The sequence below is a fragment of the Podarcis cretensis genome, assembly GCF_951804945.1.
Source record: "Podarcis cretensis genome assembly, chromosome: 4".
In the NCBI taxonomy this organism is placed as follows: domain Eukaryota; kingdom Metazoa; phylum Chordata; class Lepidosauria; order Squamata; family Lacertidae; genus Podarcis; species Podarcis cretensis.
In genome coordinates, this window is record NC_137173.1 from 53,280,448 (window position 1) to 53,299,825 (window position 19,378).

The 19,378-nt window shown below is 40.0% G+C and overlaps 1 protein-coding gene across 2 annotated transcripts in view; it reads right to left on the minus strand.

The window, feature by feature from the left end:
• URB1 (URB1 ribosome biogenesis homolog) overlaps positions 1-16,356 on the minus strand; it is a 48,884-nt gene extending 32,528 nt beyond the window's left edge. The window contains exons 1-14 of one of the 2 annotated variants that reach the window (XM_079971982.1): positions 16,014-16,356; positions 14,551-14,690; positions 13,753-13,904; positions 12,090-12,222; positions 10,677-10,773; positions 9,956-10,041; positions 9,113-9,238; positions 8,262-8,392; positions 6,767-6,962; positions 4,754-4,891; positions 2,688-2,861; positions 1,399-1,543; positions 495-617; positions 68-180 (exon numbers count right to left, since the gene is read on the minus strand). In XM_079971982.1, the coding sequence (XP_079828108.1) occupies positions 68-180; positions 495-617; positions 1,399-1,543; positions 2,688-2,861; positions 4,754-4,891; positions 6,767-6,962; positions 8,262-8,392; positions 9,113-9,238; positions 9,956-10,041; positions 10,677-10,773; positions 12,090-12,222; positions 13,753-13,904; positions 14,551-14,690; positions 16,014-16,164 (1,905 nt within the window). In that variant the 5' untranslated portion in view covers positions 16,165-16,356. Of the gene's footprint in view, positions 1-67; positions 181-494; positions 618-1,398; positions 1,544-2,687; positions 2,862-4,753; positions 4,892-6,766; positions 6,963-8,261; positions 8,393-9,112; positions 9,239-9,955; positions 10,042-10,676; positions 10,774-12,089; positions 12,223-13,752; positions 13,905-14,550; positions 14,691-15,126; positions 15,212-16,013 lie in introns of those variants that run through there. The other variant, XM_079971983.1, reaches the window with a different exon arrangement.
• Positions 16,357-19,378: the final 3,022 nt, after the last annotated feature.

The window sequence follows — 19,378 nt, forward strand, 5'->3', positions numbered from 1 at the left end:
TTAGGAAATCAATGAGTAAGACAGCTGGTCTTAATATAGGAGACAAAAATAACCCTCATGTTCCGACCTGCATTTTGAACCAGGAAAACTTGTTTGCAGGCAATTCTAGAGCCACCTTGATAATGTGATATTGTAGAACAGGAGGGATCTCCTGCCGCAGTCCTTTTTCAGTAATAATGCCTGTGGTTGGAAAATAACAATATTTTATTCCATGCATTATATTTCCAGAGCTTACATGATTTCAATAAAACATTAAATTACAGAGGAAAAAACTAACTAAAACAACAAAAAGGAACATAATAGATCAAGGAGTATAAAATGTTTAAGCACTGCAATACACAACAAATATTTAAAACCCTGGGAAAATAAAGAGGTCCAACAGCAAAATATTATGTTAGGGCTATAGCTCAGTGGCAGAGCTTTGCATGCATACATATCATACAAATGATTTTCAATGTGTGCCTTACTTCAAAATTTGAAGACTCTTAAATTACCTTTTATTAATTTGCTAAAGTCAAAGTTGCTCTGTGCTACTAAATGGGGAACAGCTTGCTGATAAAGGCAGATCACGTGGAGTAAGACAGCTTTCAAAAGAGTGGTCTCTGCATCATCTGAGCCTAGAGTAGATATATTAACATATTTTAAAATAATATTACTAGCAAAGACATAATACAATTCTGTGAAATAGCAGTCAGGATCAAGGGTGATTTAAGAAGTAACCAAGTTAAACCATAATCATGGAGTTAGGTTTATGCATTTAACAGTCTAAGCCCAGCTCCCTTGCTTTGGTGCTTGGAACTGTCCCTGCCCCTTGTGCTTGTGCATCAACCACCACAAACACTGTTGCGTTAGTATCGGCTAGCAAAACCCTACATAGTTAAGTACTAATGCACTGAGGGTAGGGGTGGGTGGATATGGCAGTCACAGTCAGAGCTACGAAGAAATTATCATTCTCATCCCTTCTGTGATAGGAAAGAACTGCAGAATAGAGGGGGAGTGGCCATGGCGAAAAGGAAAATCCAGACAACTCCTCTTGCCCCGTTGCAAGCCTTTGTTTATGCAGCAAGAGCTTAAGTTGTGCACAGGATAGGAGTGTAACTTAGCTCTGGAAACCATTTCGGCAGAAATGATAACAATGAATTTTGCATCCAATCTGACACTTGTGGAGTCTGCATAGGCTGCACTGTGACTACCCCAGGATAACTCAAGACGTTTCTTGAAAACAGGAGCTCAGATTCTTAGAATAATGTTAGATGCCTCAAAAAGCATCTCTCCTATAAGAGGTCATTAACAGGGGTTGTCAAAGAACAGAACAGAGCCATTGTGACTCATCAGATATGAATCATTGTGCTCCACTGTTCACACGCACATTAGATAAGATGACTAAGGTTTTCCTACCATGCTCTCCATTTGTTTCTTTGCCTGCTGTTATTTCCTCCGAAACAGAAGCATCTTCAGCACTCCCTTTCTGTCCATCTTGTCCCTTCTCTTGCTTTAGAAGCGACTGCCAGACTGCTACTATGGTAGTCATATCTGGCAAGAGCTAGATTTGTTAAAAAGACCACCAACATTAGCCACTAAATATTGTTATAGAATTGTCTTGTCACTGCAACATGTTTATAGAGAATTATTTACAGAGCAGGAATGGAGGAGAAAAGGGGAAAGAACACCCTATGCAAATTCATACAAAAATTTACCAGTCATTGGTTTTTTGAGAAAGTCTGAATTACAAGATGAGAAGTATTTTAAAACTGAGAAATAGTTTTTGTTGTGCAACTGCTAATTAAGCCCACTGATGACTGTTCACTTCAGTTGGTCAGAACTAGGCTTAAGTGAATTGGCCTACAGTTTTTAATACTAATTATCACACCAATTATATAGCAGGTCCAAATACATGCATATCACTATGGTCAGTGTGAAAAAGCAAGACAATGGTATAGGTTAACCACAGTATATGGTTTGGATGACATGCTGAACTGCACGTAATCTAAAAGCTGAAGCAGAGGTTTCCAATATCCCCCTCCTGGCTGCATTAGAAAAGGAAAGAGGAGCATACAAGCCCAAGAGGAGGATCGACTTATTCTCAGTTTTGCATTATGTCCCAACATAGCCAATGAGATGCCTCAGCTGTGAGAATTGGAAAACTATTACCTTAGCTCAACTATTACCTTAGTACAAATTGACTGTCAGTCTACAACTGTTGCCCCTTATCTTCAATATCTACTGAAATGATAGGGGGCTGATATTCCCCAAACCTGGCACCCAGATATGTGTTCTTCCCTGTCAGGTTTCCACATTCAGAATTCCAGAGTTATTGAAACTCTATTTTACCATCTCTACTAACTGGCTGAACATATCTTGCTATTCTAAGCACCGTGACTTAAAAATTGCAACTAGTACCTCACAAAGAAATTATTTCAATAAAAGCATATAAGAAGTTTAAAACATTAGTATCCCATTATTCAGCAATTAAGCATTAATTAAGAAAGTCTTAAAGCATCAAGAAATAGTTAGCATATAAATTATAAGAGGGAGAAGACGTTAAGAATCCATTAGAAATATCTCTGGATATTTTTCACCTTAGCTGTCAGGATACAGAAAGTGGAGGAAGAAATCCTCCCTGAATGGACGTATTTTCTGCTGCACAAAACTGCAATTATGCACCACACAGTTTTATTAATTTTTACCTTGCCAAGCGCTTCTCTGTATTGCTGGACAAATTCTTGCATCATAGATGGTGTATAGATTTCGGACTTCTCCCATAACGTCTCATTTAGACAGTGCTCAATGTTTTTCAGTGCTCTTTTCAAAACAGTTGATATAAGCGAAAAGATTGTATGTTTTACTGTTTTATTGGCTATCTAAAAGAAATGAGGAACAAACTGTTACTGTGCTTCTGCTTCACCTTTCCAGGAACTGCTGATGTGACCCACTGGTGGCATCACTTTCAATTGCCAGGATGGGGCCAGGAAGCATCAATGTTCCATGTAAGGAGAATGCCTCTCCATGCCTGAACTTTCGCAGGAACTGAGGCAAATAGCAGTGACAAGAGCTACCCTCACCCTTAGTGGAAACAAGACACATTTTTCTACCTTTGCCTTTAACCTGCACAGCTCCACATCAATTATCACATAGCTTCTGCATAGTCAGACTCACTACTTTGAAGGAAGAGAGGGATAAAGGGCCAGACAGAGCACAAGTAAGTCCCACTGGGTTCAGTGAGACTTACCCTCAAGTAGGTGTGCACAGAATGAAAGCCAACTGCAACCCTGTAAAGTGAAGAGCAAACCAAGCAGCAGCTCTTGCCCCAAGGAAGCAGGCAGACTGCAAAGGGTCAAAGCGTTATGTGGCCAGACAGAGTTTAATACATTCTGGGTACTTTGGACTGGAAAGGTTCTCCCTGCAAGATCTTGTAGTAGTAGTAGTAGTAGTAATAATAATAATAATAATAATAATAATAATAATAATTTATTATTATTTATACCCCGCCCATCTGGCTGGGTTTCCCCAGCCACTCTGGGCGGCTTCCAACAAAACACTAAAATACAATAACCTATTAAACATTAAAAGCTTCCTTAAACAGGGCTGCCTTCAGATGTCTTCTAAAAGTTTGATAGTTATTTTTCTCTTTGACATCTGGTGGGAGGGCGTTCCACGGGAGGGCGCCACTACCGAGAAGGCCCTCTGCTTGGTTCCCTGTAACTTGGCTTCTCGCAGCAAGGGAACCGCCAGAAGGCCCTCGGCGCTAGACCTCAGTGTCCGGGCAGAATAATAATAAAATTTTATTTATATCCCACCCTCCCCAGCCAAAGCCAGGCTCAGAGCAGCTAACAACATTTACTGAAGAGGGGATGTAAGGAGAGATTGGAAGGTTAACAAAAGGTGCAATAGCTCAACTTGGTGCCCTCCAGGTGTTTCAAACTATAGTTCCCATTATCCCTGATCACTGACCATGCTGGCTGGGGGTTGATGGGAACTGTAGTCAAAAACATCTGAAGGACCCCAGATGTTTTAAGCACTGGAGAATGATCAAATAATATTGTAAAGTGGGGTTGCCACACACTGCTACGAGACACTGAAAAATCATGATTTACTTCAATTATTTCACATATTTAGGCCACGGTATCAAATGAGCTATGCTAAGTTTACTGGCCTTGTACCAAGAACTGTTTCCCTTCGATGGATTCCATGTTGCTACAGTAATGTTTGAGAGGTGGAATCTACTTGGGTTGCCAATGACATTCAATTTTTTACTATTTGTGCCAACATTTTTGCCATCCAGACAAGGTGGCAGCATCAGGACAGACCTTTGAGACGAAATAAGGCTCACATGCTTCCCCTCCTCTTGTACAGCCATGAGGAGAAGAGGGTTGGAAGCTTCCACTTTAATTTTTCATTAACCACAATTTAGGGTTCAGTTGTAATACTAGAATTAACGATCATAATGAGCCAGATTCATAAACCACAGACTGAAGTTGCCCTTGTTTTAGTAAACTACAGTTAAGTTTACTAACATAGTCTGTCTGAATGCAGATGCAATGCAAAGGTGTGGTTTGTCAAAATCAAAGCAAAATCTTCCTCACAAGCCCAAGGCTTGCATAGGCTCACTCCTATAACATGAAAATTCAGCCACTAAGTTCTTGCAACTGTTGGAACATTCCATGGAAGATAAGCTTTAATAAGGAAAGTGCCAGCAAAATTGCTTAGTGGAACCAAAAACCTCCCCATCCGGATTATAAAGAGAAGTTCTTACATTTAATCCTTGGGTAAACATGACTTTGTTGCAGACAGCTGGAATGGTTGTTACCATCACCATTGAAAGCAATCTTGGAAAAGGAACAAACTCTGTTGTTTTAAAAGCAGTAGAAATCTCTGGTTGAGCCTCATAGATCTGAAATTTTTATAGAAAATACACATTGTTAAGACAGTGCTAATGAGGCCATGGCCCCTAACGCCAATTCAGCTGAACATGTACAAAGGTTATTATATTATAAAACAGTCTGAAATGCCTAATTCCTCATGAAAAGAAAGGTGTTTGGAGATAAACCCAACTGGTGTCCATCGACTGTTTATTTGATAAAGCATAGCTTTCCACCAGCAGAAGAGGGATTTAGGAGAACTTCAGCAGTTTCCTGCTGTAGCCACCTCAAAACAAAAATTCGTGGAGGGTAAGGATATCAATGGCTACTAGTCACGATGGCTGTGCATCACCTTCAGTAACAGAGGCAGCAAGTCGCTGAGTATCAGTTGCTGAGAATCCTAAATAGAGAGAGTGATATTGCGCACGGTCGCTCTCTCCTGGCAAGCATTTAGTTTCCATAGCTTATCTGTTGTTGTCAATATTAATTCCTCCTGTTTAAGACACTTTATCAGGATGTTGCTGAGTAACAGAAAAGCTATTCATAAGCGTTCTAATCAAATAAAAAATAATTTGCCATCTAATTTCTCCATCACTGATCTCATTCTTAGTTAATATATTCTATTACTTTCAAAAACATTTTTTCCCATTCACTAGGAATAAAGGATATGTATTAATCTCTCTCTAATGCATTTTAGTAAGAAGTTTTTAAAACCTCTCGCCACATTTTCTATAAATAACTAGGAAGACCTAGAGCTAAGTCAACTCACACCAGCTAAATGATCTTTAGCTTGAAGGATGGCCAATATCTTCTTGGCAACTTATAGCTCAGGGTCCCTGGTACAGAACTCAGTAAGCACAGAGGAAGATAATAATATATTGGCTCCTATTTAATCACCCGTTTTGAGTTGATAATGTACTCTTTCTAAAGAGCAGATAACAGCAATTATGCCCAGAAAAAAGGTAGGAGAACAAACTTAGCCCACATATTACCATCTTGTCTCCTGTTTATTGTCAGAGCTGTATACATGCCATAAGTGTTGCAGAAGCATAGAATGTGGTACCAAGTCCAAAATTCAGTATCCTGGGAATCTAGGCTTATAACCACTCTGCCTTATTACTGTATTGAAGGTGTAAAGGCAATGCCTGGCAAAGTTCTAGATGTCAGTAGGTGTGAGCTGGTATTCCCATTTCTATCCCAGGGGGTAGAAATGGAGCTTCCTTATATCTTTTTTCATCTTCCACAACTGGCAGAACAAACACTTTAAAACCATTAGGAAATATATGCAGCAATGGACCCCAATATTAATTTGCATATTTGAATCAAATATGATTTTGCATGATTGGTACAGATTCCAGTGCACAAAGTACCATTGAATATTGATTCTGCACAGATGGCACAAAATGGCGGCCAGTTATGATCAGATGTGGTTAATTCCTGTGCAAAAACATTTCCAAACTCAGGACTTGTTCATATGTTACAACGGCAAAATATCAACCTAGTAAAATCTTAGGCTTTCTGTATCATGCTCTTATTAAGTAATGTCATTTCAACTGTGTGACTACAGTATGTCCCTAGCATTCTTTTCAAGGACAGATCTGGAGGGCAGATAATAGAGAGGTATTACGTTCAGATAAATATAGTAAAGATAGACATTATTTACTCACATGGTGAGGTGTGGGAGAAGAGCAACCCAACCCAAAGGTCTAACTCTGTTGGGATTTCTCCACAGTAAGAAATGCATGAACAGGCCCTTAACCAAAATGAGTCTCTTTGCTACTCCCCCATCAAATATAACTACGGGGGGGGGGGGGGAATAAAGATGTTTACTGTGATCCTAACACAGCAAAAAAGTTGGTAAATGTTATTTTCATGTACAAAGGGTATACTTTTCATAAAATTCTTACCTTCCTCAGCAATTTCATATTGTCTAGCCAAGCTGATTTTAGCCTGGGAACAAAAGAATACTGGGACTCCTTAAAGTATCTGTTCAGTAAATCTGGGCACACTTTGAATATGTTCACCGCAAGATCAGCAACCATCTCATCTTCTGCAGCAGTCTTTAGATTCACGAGAAAGCGCAAAAGAACCAAATTCCCTCCTCTAGTAAAGAAAGATTTTGAAAAGCAATCACTATGGCAGCATATGTCACCATACAGTTGAAACCAATTCTAACAGTGGCCAGGATCCAAACAACTGCTCTAGGCATGTGCAAGGGGGTCTTGAGCATGCCCAGTGGAATTTGACTCTCCCCTGCCCCCCTTTGACCCCCATCTGATTCACAAACTGCTCTTGTAACATTCCTCAGTTTCAAAAGAGGTGTGCCATGGAGCAGAAAAAACTGCTATTAGACAAACAAAACAAAACAGCACCCCTACAAAGCTCCCTTGGGTGTATGGAATTAGTAAAGTGGCTCTTTGGGTGCTGGCAAGATGGTAAATAAGGCTCTAAATTCTGCTCAGTTTACTTTTGACAGAGAGAACCCAAAACAATTCTGTAAGCTACTGAAATTGCAGAATTGTTATCTAATTTAGACACTTTAGATAGGACATAACTGGCGCATTATTGTTTCAATCTCATTTGCAAGAAACAGTACCAGCTGAGAATTTAAGCAGGAGGTAGGACAGGAAGAATGTCAGCCTAGGTACTGCAAGAACTAGCTAAGCAAAGTAAATCAGTCAAGAAATTCTTAGGTGGTTTTTATTTACCTTTTTACCTCACTAGCTGGGCTACATATAAGCCTTTCTCTTCGACAAAAGGGGTCATAGGACTGTTCATAAAGGAAGAAGCTTATGACAGAGAGGCCATTCTTCCAGGCAGCTACTGCCTGCACATGTAGACCAATCTTTTCACAAGCAAAGGCCAATGCTTCACAGAACTTTCAGCTAAGCAGCCTATATCATATGATGGCAACAACTCCCCAAGGGAAACCATATTATATTTTTTAAAGCTCTGTTTAGGCTTCTCACTAAAAATACTTGAAGTATTTTGTTCAGCCTTGTCTTCTGGGAGCTGTAGAGTGTTGGGGCTCCACCCTGTGGCCTTCTTTTAAAAAGGAGATGACAAAACATTTGTCAATGTTTCTGCCTCAACCAGAATCGCGGTTTGGGACTGGCTGTGGTCCTACACCCCAAGTCCACTTCTACCCCTGATGCAACGGACTAGGAAACATTCCGGGGTTTGGGGTAGCGTCCTGGCTGCCCTTCCAATTCTATCTTTCTTCATTCCCTCAGGTTCCTGACAAGTCTCAGTTCCACAGTGGGGAACACCTGCAGTCCACATACAAAACCAAAGCAATTTTTGTACGTTTGGTTTGTCTGGTTGAAAATGAGAATCTTTGATTTAAACAGAGAATAGCTGACGGGACTATTTTCAACCACCGGAGTAACTGGGATACTTTACCTGCCAGATGTGCCAAGGCTTGGATCATAAAAGTTAATGCCATGTTTCAGAGAACAACAGAGATCCAGTAAAAAATTATGGACGAGTTTCCTCACTAGGATCTTTCCTGCCTCTTCAGGATCCTGGGTAGCCTGCGTAGAGCACAAAGATCAATGTTTACTAGAATTTGTTTATTTGACCATAGCTCAGTGGCAGAGCACATGCTTCCCATGCTTCAGAAGGTCCCAAATGCGGTACCTGGCATATCCAGGATCAGAGAGCAAGTGATGGGGAGGGCTCTGCCTGAGAAGCTGGACGGCTGCCATCAGTCAGAGGAGAGCAGCAATGGGGAATCAGACCAATGTTCCCTCTGGCTGGGAAGTCAAATTTGAGGGGCAGAATGGGGTGGCATTTATGAGGAGGACATGAAAAATGGAGTCCCAAGACCTAGCAGCAACCAGCAGATTCTTGGAGGAGAAAAAGGTGAATGGTGAGACACTATAAAAAGCTGAAGACACTGTCTGTTAAATGTCTGTCCATAAGCTGGTTTAGGAAGGATCAGAGAAGACTTTTCTTCCTCACTTCCTTTGCCGTTTTCAGCTGTGCATACTAACCTTCCCCAACCTGGTGCCCTGCAAATGTTTTGAACTCCCAACTCCCATCCCGTTTTGAATTTCTGCCAGCCACCCTCAGACCTGGTGCAGGGTGAGTAATAACAACAACAATAATAATCCTTATCCTAGGCAAAATATTGTTTTACTATACAGGGCCAGATATAGCTTTCCTCTTTTTCTTGGGTTAGTATAAAGGCAAAACCCTTTCTACTGAGGTTAAACAGTGAAATAGAGAAAGATAAGAAGAAACTGCTGTACCACGACATCTTCTGTGCTGACGTCAGTAATTCCATTCCAGCGGTAGAGTGAGGCAATGTGGTTCAATACTTCGACAGTAAAAAAACGCACTTTCTGAGTCTTGCTAAGATTTCTATTGTGAACTACCTAGAAAAAAATACAACACATACACAAATTTCAACTACAAAGCTGAAAAAAATAATCTTTTATCTTGATAAATTTATAATTCCGCATTTTCAGGCTAGAGCCTACCTTTGAAATTCCTTTGTTCAAGAATGGTCAGGTTTAAGGTCATTAAGAAAGAGACTGAAATGTTCTCCCATGCATTTCTAAATATTGCCCTTTCTGATGTCAGATTGTGTACATTTGTTTTATTTTTAGAGAAACCTGTTTGTCCTAGGAAGAGTGCAGGGTGGCATTTCTAGTAGATGATTGCTTATACCACACTGGAAGATGAACAAGTGAATGAACCCTTGATTTTGTTAAGTCTTTAAGATGCCACAATACTGTTGTTTTTGCTTCAGCAAACTGAAACAGCTGCCCTTGCCCCCAGAAATTGAAGTTTCAAAAGAAATCCAAAAGAATCTAGTTATTTTTACAGGATGTACAAAAGGTTTAAAACTTCCTAACAGTTGCTTTGAAATACTATTTTCTTGTTTGTTTAAAAACTCAGCAAATTACAGGCTCCAACTCTTAGGGAATATTTTATGATCAAACAAAAGCTCATAACAGAAATGCTGACAAGATCTAAACTGTAGCCAAACATTAAAGGATTGGTAATTGGAGAGTCTTTGGAAAACCACAACAGAGTTATTTTCATATATTAAATAAGATACAAAGAGTAAAGTCACGTCAAGGTCATACCTTAGTTGCCAAAGTGGAAAGTAGAAGGCTAACTGTAGAAATTCTATCTTCCTTCAAACCGGTTCGAAAAATATCTGGGATGAAATCTATAAACCATTTAAAAATGTTAAAAACATAATTGGAAGATGGAAAGCGTTTTTAAAATGAAATCAGTTTTATCAAGTGTTGCCACTGGTGTTACCGAATGCTTTGCTCTACAAGGTGAACCAAAAGCGAATGGACTCAGAATAAACAATGAACTTGTACCATGGAAGAGGGTAGCTGAATTCTGAACTCTACAGTATCTACAGTAAGGATGGCCAACTATGGGGGAGCAGGGGAAATCTGGCCCATAACATTGTTCCCAATCCAAAGACTCAGATTTCTCCAAACAGAGCTAAGAAACCGGCAAAGCATTTTAACTTTCCTTTGCTGGGATAGAACAGTAAGGGAATCTTGCCCTCATTAAACTCAGCCACTTACTCAAAAACATGAGCAAAGGGTTCTTTAAATCTCTGTCTTCCTCTATTAAAGAGCACAGAAGTTTTCCTAAGTTCTCCCATTATGTATCTCGACAGCTAAATGCCTTGTGCAATACAACTCACAGGCGAATGAAAGTGAACTGCTCCTTCTTAAAGCTTGTATCCAATGAATTTAGGTACTCGTAACATCCAAACACGGACCTCTCACTTCACAAATAAGAGGGAGATATTAACGCCTTTAAGAAATATTTATAATATACCTTTTAACTCCAGAACGTGGACAAGGATTGTGTTGTCACCAGCAATTAAAAAAGAAACAGCATACTGGATATATGCCATACGAACATCAGGCTTGCCCTAAATAAATGTTAAGAGACATTCAGCAACGTATAAACCCAAATGCCAACTCACTACAACAGTTGTAATATGAGGAATACATATTTAAAAGAGTGACTGCAATTTTAAACAGTTCACAGTCTTTTAACTAGCAGAACCATTTCTATGTTTATCATATTTCATAAGGTGCACTCCATCAGAAACTTAGGCCCTCTTTACCAGTGTGGTGTCACTGCTTCCACAGTGGTTTGTAAAAGAGCCTAGATATGTATTACAACAACTGCTGTTGTTGTGGTTTCCTCACATGTTTACATAAAACAAAAGCAGTCAAAATCCCAAGGGCCCAAGATTATTTATGCATTAAACATGGGAGGAAGATGAACAATGTGTTTTTATGTACCTGGAACAATGTAAGATTAACAGAAGAGGCGGTTTACCAGTCATATGAATGAATGAACCTTCCTATACAGTCGTACCTTGGAAGTTGAACAGAATCTGTTCTGGAAGTCTGTTCAACTTCCAAAGCATTCAACTTCCAAGGTGCAACTTCTGATTGGCTGCAGGATGCTAGTATCCTGCAGCCAACTAGAAGCCATGCCGGACGTTCAGCTTCTGAAAATCATTCGAAAACTGGAACAATCACTTCCGGTTTTTTATTGTTCGGGAACCGAAGCGTTCAAGTTTACAGGCGTTCAGCTTCCAAGGTACCACTGTACATGGGAAGCTAACACATCTTCTTGATGTCCCTGTTTTTATCAGCAGCTTTCTGGAGCGGAACAGCAGGCAAACATGTTGCACTTCCATGCACACCTACATTTTGCAGTAGCATAATCCTAGGAAAACTGTACAATGTGCTTTTACAGAACTCTGGAAGGAATCCACAGCTTGAAACACACATTATGGTGTGTGTTTGTGTGCATATGAGCTTGCTTGCTGTGAAATTCTCACAGGATGACTTTGCTACTTCTTTTTTATGCAAGAAGGCATTTGTGTAAGGGGAAGGGGGGGAACATAACAGTTACATCCATGTCATACAAAACATAGGTGCCATTTCATACAAAAGCTCCCCCCCACACAGAAAAATGATGTAATAAAATCACGTATATATACATTTTTTTAAAAAAAACCCTAAGTAAATCAAGAATCAAAAAATGTTTCGCCTGTGGATCAGTGACAGTTTGAAGCAATAAAACAATCCACATCAATGATGCTCTGCACATGATATAGAAAGAGACTTAGGTATCCCCACCCCCAATTCTAGCTTTACTTTTCACAGCACAAAAAAACAAATACGGTTAAGCCATCACTTACACTCACTGCATATTTCCTCCTCTTACCTTATAATCTCTCCTCTTCACTAAACTAGGAAGGAATTTATTATTGAAATCAAAGTGGCTGTAGACATCCCTTGCAGCATCCGGCCCCTGTGACACCATTGCAGATAGCAAGATGAGGCACTGGCGAGATAGTCTGCATAAGCAACACAGGAGAAGGAACAGTACATAGGCAAACCAGTCAATGGAAAATTAAGAACTGACACCTTTGAAATTAAAATAGGCAAGTCTGAATTATGTCAGCTAAGAGCGGCAGATACCTAGCATGTCACCACTAGACAGCAGATTTGTGGAGGGGAGAGAGGAATTCCCATTGTGAAAGCCAACATCCTTGTGGCAATGGGAAACTTTGCTGGGTACAATGCTCTCTGTTTTTTGTTTCATCACTTTTAAGATGAATGATTGAAAATTATATAGGCCACTTCTTTATGAATAACTCTACCAGGCTAAGCCCTGTTAAATTATGGTCCCAAGGCTGCCCTATCATTAGAAATGCTAAGGCACATCCCAGACTGAAGTGTTTGCCTGAAAACACTTACCAATAAGCATCTAACCCAAATTTCCTCCCCTTCTGTTTTCTGTTTGAAATTCATTGCTGTAGCTTTTTCTTTACTTTTCTGAAGTTTGTAACTGAAAACCATAAAACCTAAAAACTAGCAATTTTGGCTGAGGCAGTCCACCTCAGCAGAAGATTTGAGGGAAAAGATTTCAGTAACTAAAGAGTGCTAGTGTGGTTTTATAATAATAAAACATAATAATATAAATGTTGCACCATTTGAATTTTGTACTATAGGAAACAAAAAGGTCTTGGGCCATCTTTGCCTGGTCTTTCAGTATTTGTAACAGCTCGCTTATTAGAAATATGGTTCCAGATTCCTTGCCAAGGTGCAGGAGAGAATGTCAAGATATGGGAACATATTTCCATTTATGGTGGGAATATCCACAAGTTTAACTGTTTTTGAATACTGTGGTTTGTAAGAATGCACTCGATGTAAAAGGCAAAATAATGCCATCCCCACAATTAGCCCTTGTAAACCTCTTTACAGAGCAAGAATCTGTTCTATATAGCAGGGAACTGGTCACTTACCAGACTAACTATTGCAAGATTCTGGAGAGAGAATTCTGGTATACAAAAGTGTAGGATATTGCATTATTAGAAAAATTGACTCACAGAGTACATAAAAGTAGTAAGTTTATTTTAATTTGGTATTATTTTGTCACTTATGTTACTATCCATGAGTATGGCCAGGCCCTACCAACAGCTTTTAAACACATGCGGTTGATGTGAGTAACTGTTATTTTTATACTTTTCTTCCTGTTGATGAGTCTTTTTTTTATAGTGGACCCCTGCACTCTGTAATGGATGCTGAACATTATATTTTGAATTTTTAAAAAATGTGCCACCACATTTTTGTAAGTATGCTTTGAATCTATGCTGGTGGAGTAGAAGCCTCAGATAAATAAATATATGAACATGGAAGCAAAAAGAAAGGAGGAAGGTCATGGCCAATTAAAGTATTCTCGTAAATCAAGTATAAAGAGTACTTTGTGTACCATTCCAATATCTGTTCTCAGGATTAAAGTGGCATGATCCTGATCAATGGAAATATTGTTTCATTCAAGTTTTAGACAGTTATATATGTCCTTTGGTTTGCAATGAACTTACCTGTGACTCTCAGAATACAGAGCAGCATAGATTAATCTCATGTAGCTATTGATCAGCTTCTTTACTATGTTCATCCCTACCACACTGAAGTGGGACAAATCACTTGCTGTTCGCAGCAAAATGCTTTCTAGAGCTTGAAAGATTAGCAGCATCTGCAACATTTAAATACTTTATTATACTTTGTTTATTGGGGTGGGTGGGAAAAGCAGCAAATATTAGAAGAACAACTTGAGAAGTCATCATCCTAAATAAAGTATAACATCTAACAACAAAGGAAGCTTCCAAATGTAAAAATGTAGCAAGTGCTTAGATCCACTGCTTCCTCCTACAATGGTAAACTCTAAATCAGAATACCAAAATAAAGCAAAGAAATATTGCAAATGAATTGTGGACCCTATCTTTGCTAAACAAGGTCTTCAAGGAGACAATTTCTGTAATAGTAAGTCAAAATTTCCAAGCCAATGCTCCTGTCCTATATTGTAACAAAATGCCTGCAGCCAACGCACAATTTCAAAGGAAGGTGGAACAACAGTGTGCATCACAAACGTGCAGGGCTACAAATCCTACAATATGAAAATATGAAGGAAATATTTCACAGACTTATTGTGAGAACAAATAAGATTATCATTTTAAGTGTTTCAATGTGTGAAATACTTGACAAGCAATAAACATTAATTTAACTGTGTGAAGGTTCCAGTGGAAAGTTTATTCCTTATTGCTTTATGTTACCAATCAGTACTTGTTCAATGTATACACAACTCATCATAGAATGCTAAATGCAACAAATGAAATACTGACCTCACTTTCAGGCCGCCTTTCGCCATCCAGAAGTTTTAAAATTTCTGCACACTCGACAGAAACTTTTATGTATCCCTCTACAACATCATACTGTTCTGCTGATGGTAAAGATTTCGCTCTCGATATGAATGTTTCCAAACCTGGAACAAATCAAGGACTTATTCAACACTTGCCCGAAATCCTTGAGAGATGCTGTCATTCAGTATAGCCAATACTGAGCTAGATCAACCAGCTAAAGAAGGCAGCTTCCTATGTACCTAGAAACCACCACCAACAAATTGCTGGCATTAATACCTTGCCAATGTAACCTCTGGGAACAGAACACAGGTGCAGACCGACAAACAAATGGTGCAACAGTAACTAAGTGGAAAATAAATTTGTAATATTGCACCATAACAAAGTTGGAGCAGTGAACTGGGAGTCTATTACCTGGGTAAATCTGAAGATTTAAATATTATAAATAAAATCATTGAATCACAGACTTGTAGAGTTGGAAAGGACCATGACAATCATCTAGTCCAACCCCATGACACTGAGATTAAGAGTATCTTTTTTTATGTTGAGAAACTTCCCTACCTGGGGACATCTTGCAAACTTTCTACCCCCTCCAACTGCGCACTTCTAGTGCAATATATAAACATTCAGTCCCATTTTGTGCTCTGCATTAATCAATATGCAGATATTTAGCAGTGTTTGTCTGCTAAAATAACATAAAATATGCAGTTGCTGCCCAAGGATTGGTGTTAATTTACACGACAATGTTAACATGATTTTAGCTGTATTTAAGCTAAAATGGGATTGTTACGGGCTGTACTTTTTACACTGCATTGCCATTTAATTCAAACGTTTACATTTATCCTTTCAGACCCTACTGTATATACATACTAACAGATGATTACATTTCATGCATGTGATGAACCAGGCACTACTAGACCATCCCATGATAAATGTGCTGAGTCTTTAAGGTGCCAAAAAACTCTGTTGCCTTTAATGAATCTGCAATAAGAACTTGCAACAAGGGAACCACTTGAACTGCGTAAATGGAGAAAAAACTATGTTTGAAATAACTAATCCCCTACAAGTATGCAGATTGCTGCTCTTTTCTTTCAAAAAGGGCTATTCTGATGGACAAGAGTTGCGGGGGGAGGCGATCTCCGCGAGCTGCATCTTCTTCGACGGAGCGGTTAAAGTTACCGGTAATTACTGAGCATCCAATTTTGGTGGAAAACTGAGCAATGCAACTCACTGGGGTGGCGAAGCAGTACTCGGCTATATAAATCAGCAGCAAAGGGGGGGAAATCCGGGGGGGCGGTGGTGGTGGGGGAAGGGTAGGCTACGCTATTGCCCAAGGATAGCTGCTTGGCCCTTGCCCAGTCACGGATTCGCAGTGCTTTAACCCCCAGGGGTCCGGGAGAAGCGTTTAGGTAAAGGAGTGGCGAACACGTGGGGAAAGCAGCCCTCACCCTTCATGGCGGCGCTGGGGTCGCGCAACGTGGACTTGAACTGGGTCCCGGTGAGCTCCGCTGCCTCGTTACCGCGGCCCCGCTTAGGCGGCGGCGGCTTCTCCTTCTCCTGCCGCTTGGCCGAAGCCGGGCTTTTGCGTTTGGCGCCCATGACCAGGAGCAACTGCGACCAGAGATGGAAGCCCGGCTTTGCCTCGCTGCTCTCCGCGGCAGCCGGAAGCGGTCCGGCCGCTGTTCTTTCCCCGGGAAACGGGCAAGCGAGATGAAGGTTCCGCTTTAGGCCGCTTGTGGAACTTCAGAGGAAGCCTCTGAAAGGAGTCCTTCGCAGTCCAGGGACCAAGAGGCCGAAGCCGACAGCGGCCCCGTCTGCTTCTTCAGATGCAGCCGCCATCCCAGCTCCCTCTTTGTCCTTCTACTTGTGTCGTCCCCGCCCGACGTCTTCGGACTCCAGCGGCTGCAAGGGGTGGCGGGTGCAATGGATCTGCCTCGGGAGAAGCGCAGCAGGTTCCCCTGTCGTGCCACAGAGGCTTTTCCGCTGGTTGCTGCCATATGAAGTGAGCGGTGCACGAGGGCGCGCACGCTCTAGGGGGCCCACCGAACCTAGAAATCTTAAATTAGGATGCCCAAAAAAATCCATTTTGCACACTAAGTTAGAATAGCATTGGTTTGTTTTTGTTTTTTCTCTGACAAGTGTTTCTCCTTCCGTAGCTTATCCGCTGTTACGATCGAAAGAGATTCATAGCGGGGACTTCTTGGAGGCTAGTGGTGTCAGCGTGAATGGCTTATGCCATCGGACTTTCTGCTACTTTTGAATTCGTTTGACTTCAACTCTGGTCTTCAGTGATACGCTTTCCTGCACCGGTGCCTGTTTTTTCTCTGCCTGGCAACCGTAGTTGTTTATACAGTATTTTAAGAACACAGTGGTAACTTGGGTCTCACCTCCTGCTGCTGTGTGCTTTTCGTTTATCATGGTTTCTCAAATGTTTGCCTAAACTCTCCAAAGTGGAGCTTTATATGTTTCTAGAAGCATTAGACTGCCACATATAAATGCTGCTGTTAGCAGAGTGAGGTGGCAAATGGGTTTTCTTCACCCTTATGTGTGCTCTCTCCTGCCCACATTTGTTTTCCTTGTTGTCTGGGCACATGGTTCTGCATTTAGTATTACATCACTGGTAGTATTTTGTTATTTTTATCTTGCTGCAATATGTCTGATAAAATAAAAAACTTCCATGCTAGCGGAAATGTGAAAAAGAAAGCTAAACTACAACTCACATCATCCCTGGCCATTGGCCATGCTTACTGGGGCTAATGGGAGTTGAAGTTCACCATCATCTGGACAGCCAAAGGCTCCCCAACCCTAGCAGAGTGAAATGAATTTGCTAGCAGAAGATGTGATGGCCACCAGTTAGGACATCTTTAAAAGAAGGCTGACAGATTTGTGGAAGATAAGGCTATCAATGACTGCTAGGCATGAAGGTTATATACTTCTTTCAGAATTGGAGGCAGTATGTCTCTGAATACCAGTTGCTGAGAAATAGCAGCAGGAGAGTGCTATTGCCTTTATACCCTGGTTGTGGACTTCTCATAAGCATCTGGTTGGCTGCTGTGAGGAACAAGATGCTGGCTAGATAGGTCTTTGTTCTGATCCAGCTGAGCTCTTATGTTTGGCCCCTTCCAGGAGTATACATAGTCAGAAGTGTCCCCACCACCGCCATTTACACAAAAAGTACCCTTACATTCCATGTTAATTGTTTCAGAATAACTAAGGTTGCAGTCATAAACACAGCTGCCATGGAGTAAGTCCCATTGAACTCAGATATGTTTCTGTTAAGACATGCTTAGGATTGCACTGCACAGCCCTAAGCAGCACTCTTCCACTTCCGCACTAATTCTGAACTGTTTATTGGCTTAAAATGTTTCCTTGAGATTTATTACAATTGAAAAGGTCAAATTATCATGCAAGCATGATACTCAAAACACCTTTTGAACTTTTTACTGCTAAGAGAGCAGAATGTAAAATTAATCCTTGTAAATGAGAGCCACATATTTCAAGTTTCTCCCCTTCGTCATCCATTGTTGGTTATAGTTACTTACATGTATTTACTTCCTTGTGAAACATGTCTATGAACCTAGCAGTGTTTATATTTTTCCAAGTAGTATTTAAGAGGTGTGGTCTGCTAGTCTGTTTTTTGTATCCAGGGTCTAAGAGATTAGTGTATTAAATTTGATTCTGCAATCAAGTTGATATACAAAGTGAATGTAAATCTTACTCCAGCTAGAATGTATATTCAGTTGTATCGTTTACAATGCAGTGGGCATACACTTTACATGTTATTAAAACTAAACAATTCCTCACCCCATCATTAGTTATGAGGGACTTCTTCACAAGCAATGTCATCTTGTAAACTTTTTTATTTTGTATTTTTGTTTACTTATATTGGAGTTAGGTTTATTTCCTTGCTGATTGTGCATTCCTATGCTATATGAATCCAGCATGCCTATCCCACACCACCACAACAACAGCAAGGCAATCCTGCATAAAGTCTACTTATAGGAGAGCAATAGATTGTGTTACTGGTCTTGGATAAAAATTACACAAGCATCATGCTAAGGATAATGTGCACACAAATGTTACACACACACGTTCTAATAGTGTTTTATTAATGTGTTTTAAAAGGGAGAGAGAAAAGATTTGACACTGCATTCCCAAAACATCACTGTATGTTAACACAGTACAATCCAGTTAACAATAAGCACTTTTATTTCTATTGATTTTTGCGTACAGGTCTGCCATTGAATTCAGTAGGACTTAAAACCTTGGTTGGATCATATTCATATAATGCAGTGAAAAAGTGAATAAAATAATAACCTCCAGGAGAAATAGTGAAAATCTTTCATCAACATAGTCTTCATAAAATAAATGAGGATTATTTGTACAGCAGGGAATACAATTAAAATGTTGTAGGAAGCTACATCAGACATAAAATAAAACCTGCCAGCAGGCTAATGTATATCATATTGCTACTTCAATAAAATGAAGAAAGCATCTGGAAACCATAGGGGAAATGTTGGGCTCTAGTAACAGCAGTTGCAAACAGTTAATTTAGGACCCTTAATTATACTGAGTTAAATAAAACCACCCTAGAGTTGAGCCAGGCCGCAGTCCTTTACAGTAGACATGCCTAGGATTGTACTATTAATTAACTTTTAGAACTAGAATGAACAATCCCCTATCCCTCATTATTAATTCAAAGCTTTAACTAAAAGGAAATCTGTTTTTCTTCATTGAAAGATGCAAGGGCACGAAGAACAGAATCACTGCAATTTTTGAAATTTTAATTTTATACAGTAATGTATATGAAAAA